The 2698-nt window shown below is 36.5% G+C and overlaps 1 protein-coding gene across 1 annotated transcript; it reads right to left on the minus strand.

Moving 5' to 3' along the window:
- Nucleotides 1-541: 541 nt before the first annotated feature.
- On the minus strand, nucleotides 542-2426 carry LOC121265920 (protein NRT1/ PTR FAMILY 5.5-like). The gene is made up of 3 exons (XM_041169581.1): nucleotides 2365-2426; nucleotides 1074-1296; nucleotides 542-991 (listed from the first exon to the last, which is right to left on the minus strand). The coding sequence occupies exons 1-3, from the start codon at nucleotides 2424-2426 to the stop codon at nucleotides 542-544; spliced, it is 735 nt and encodes a 244-aa protein (XP_041025515.1).
- Between the last annotated feature and the right edge of the window lie 272 nt (nucleotides 2427-2698).

Genomic DNA, 2698 nt, shown 5'->3' on the forward strand with positions numbered 1-2698 from the left:
AATTACAAAAATAGTTCAACTAATCCCATAAATCTTTTGGGCCAATTCCCAAACAAATACATCTCACTTGGTCCATAAAAAAAAACATTAACCTAATTATTAAGTCTAATAAAAATTTATACTCTGTCAAAATAAAAAATAAAAAAATGAGCCCACAGCTTATTCCAAATTACTCGTTAAATTTCAAGTGGGCTTTTCATACATATTAATCTAAAAAAATATGGACGCAAGTTTCGTGCTGGATTCGGGTGTTACATGATAGATATACCAGATTGACACCAAGATGCACAACACAAGATTTAAGAATGACAATACTGCTAGAGTCAGATAGTAATAATCCAAATGACTTTTAGGTGTAGTTTAGATAGTGACTTGAGATGAGATGAATTGAAATGAAAGTTGAAAGTTAAATAAAATATTGTTAGAATATTATTTTTTAATATTATTATTATTTTAGGATTTGAAAATTTTAAATTGTTTATTATATTTTGTGTGAAAATTTGAAAAAGTTATAATCATAAAATGAGATAAAACTCTTCTTCTATCCAAATGGGCTTATTTGAAACCAACTTGAACTTCTTCCAATTACGCTGAACTTACCCACCGCATGAACTGAAATGGAACTGCCCATGGTTCCTACTCCAAATGCAGCATTAGTGAAAAGTCTCAAGTAGGAGCTTACGGAGGAAGAGTACTCTTGGAGCGATAGAGAAGCAAGCAATGCTATAGCCAGAGACTTTCTCAAGGTCACCACAAAGGTAGTGAGATATTCCACCAAGGCAGCAAGAAAGAAATACTGTGGAAGAATTCCAAACATGTTCATTGGGATTTTCGCCTCAGGTTCCCCTAGCAGCTTGGTCAACTCCAGCCTCCTCGTCTCAACTACTGCAGCTGTGTCATAACAAGGAATAGAAAATAACATTGCTGCTTTGACTTCAATAGGGAATATAGAATTTCCAAATCCCTTACTCAAATATCTTTTTAGCAACCACTGCAAACAGTTTGCTGAACACGAATTTTATAATGCGATAGAAGATATGTAGTAGAAAAATGGAGAGCGTCAATCGTCCTACCTTGCCAGTCTGCATGTTGAAGTATGCTTGTTCCAAGAAATAAGTATCCCCAATGGAACTCACGACCCCACACATAATGAAAGTAATCCACAAAGGTATCATGCGTGCAAAGATTTTGGCTTGCTCTAATTCTGTTCTTTTGCAAAGTTTCAATCTAACGTGTTCTACTTTTTCGTGATTTGGAGTTTGAATTTGGGCGATAATGCCAACCTTGTCAAAGTACCTGTATTAAAAAGAAAAAAGACGAAGAAAAAAGCATTTCAAGAGATCATTACGGGCAATATGCTTTCTGCTACATAATAAATTGTGCAAGCCATACTAAGTTTTTGAGTGCAAGTTGTCCTGGAAAGTCCCTGAGCATGTTAGCACAATATAAAAAGGGTATTTGGTTAAGCGTTGACGTTACCGAACCGGTAACAGATCGATTCTTGCAGATCGAACCTGTAGGTTAGTGTGCTATTTGAGTTATTTCTTTAACTTGAGTTGTGTTTCGTGAACTTTCATTAGTGGCATTTCAAAGTACACGTCTAATGGCTTGTCACATGTAAGGTGAACATCATGTAAAAAGTTCTACTTGTATTTACTGGAACGTAGTGAAGACTATAGAAGTAAAACGATTACTCTTGCTCTTTTCGATCCCTTATTTTTGTTGGGGAAATCAACACAGCGGAATGAATAAAAGCAGAAATAAAAGAGCACACCCACGCACTCAGTGACACCAAGAATTTAACGTGGTTCGGCAACTGCCTACATCCACAGAAAATAGTTTCACTAATAAATAATGGAACACAATAAAATATTATAGAGGAGGAGGATCACACTTCACTCAACTCAACTCTCTTATTTTCTCTCAGAGCTCTCCTGACTCCCTCTCTTTTCTTTTCTCCTTGGGTGTGTCTGAAACTCTTGTTGGGAGCCTCAATTTATACGCGAACGTATATCGCCTCACCTGTATGAATGCACTTAATATGCATTGAATAGGTAACTGCATGCAGTTACCCGCTGAGCAGCAAGCAACCATTGTGGACTGCTTGCTTGGGTAGTGATTTCAACAATTTCTGTACTAATTTTCTGCAGAAAGTTCTGCCAGTCCCATTTTTTTTCTTTTACAAGTATCTTTCTTAATTTGGCTTTTTCCTCTTCTCTAGGAAGCGATCATTGTCTCTATTCCTCAACCTCTTGGCCTCTTCTATGTATTGCAAGGCTTCGGAAATAATTTGTTCGACATTCTCGATTCTATCCAAAAGAGAGGGCTAAGACGAGCTCTCGTCGGTCTTGGGCATCTCCTCACTGGTCGGGGTCACCTTGGTCCTCTTGCACTTCATCATCTATGCCTGTCACAACTTCTACCATTTCGATTAGGAATGATAGTGAAAACTACCACAATGAGAACTCAAGAAATCTTAGCAAGTAAGCACACAACATACAATGATTAACATAAGCATACAAATGACGAACCGTGGAATGCATCAGTGAACATGTACTTGACATATGACGTGACTAAAAACTTGACTTATGCACTTGACTTTTTTTTTAAAAGACATGTAATATAATTTTTTAACTTTTAGGAAAAACATACTTTTGTCATCATTCATATCTTGTTAATCACGTGATCCGAAACATAT

This window comes from Juglans microcarpa x Juglans regia, chromosome 5D (genome assembly GCF_004785595.1).
Source record: "Juglans microcarpa x Juglans regia isolate MS1-56 chromosome 5D, Jm3101_v1.0, whole genome shotgun sequence".
Classification (NCBI taxonomy): domain Eukaryota; kingdom Viridiplantae; phylum Streptophyta; class Magnoliopsida; order Fagales; family Juglandaceae; genus Juglans; species Juglans microcarpa x Juglans regia.

What these genes read in the sequence shown, in the direction of transcription:
- LOC121265920 (XM_041169581.1), bottom strand. Translation starts at nt 2,426, where the DNA reads ATGGTAGAAGTTGTGACAGGCATAGATGATGAAGTGCAAGAGGACCAA. An exon ending in GACCAAGGTGACCCCGACCA is followed by an intron (nt 1,297 to 2,364) that starts GTGAGGAGATGC and finishes TTTTTAATACAG; the next exon opens with GTACTTTGACAAGGTTGGCA. An exon ending in TCAACATGCAGACTGGCAAG is followed by an intron (nt 992 to 1,073) that starts GTAGGACGATTG and finishes AACTGTTTGCAG; the next exon opens with TGGTTGCTAAAAAGATATTT.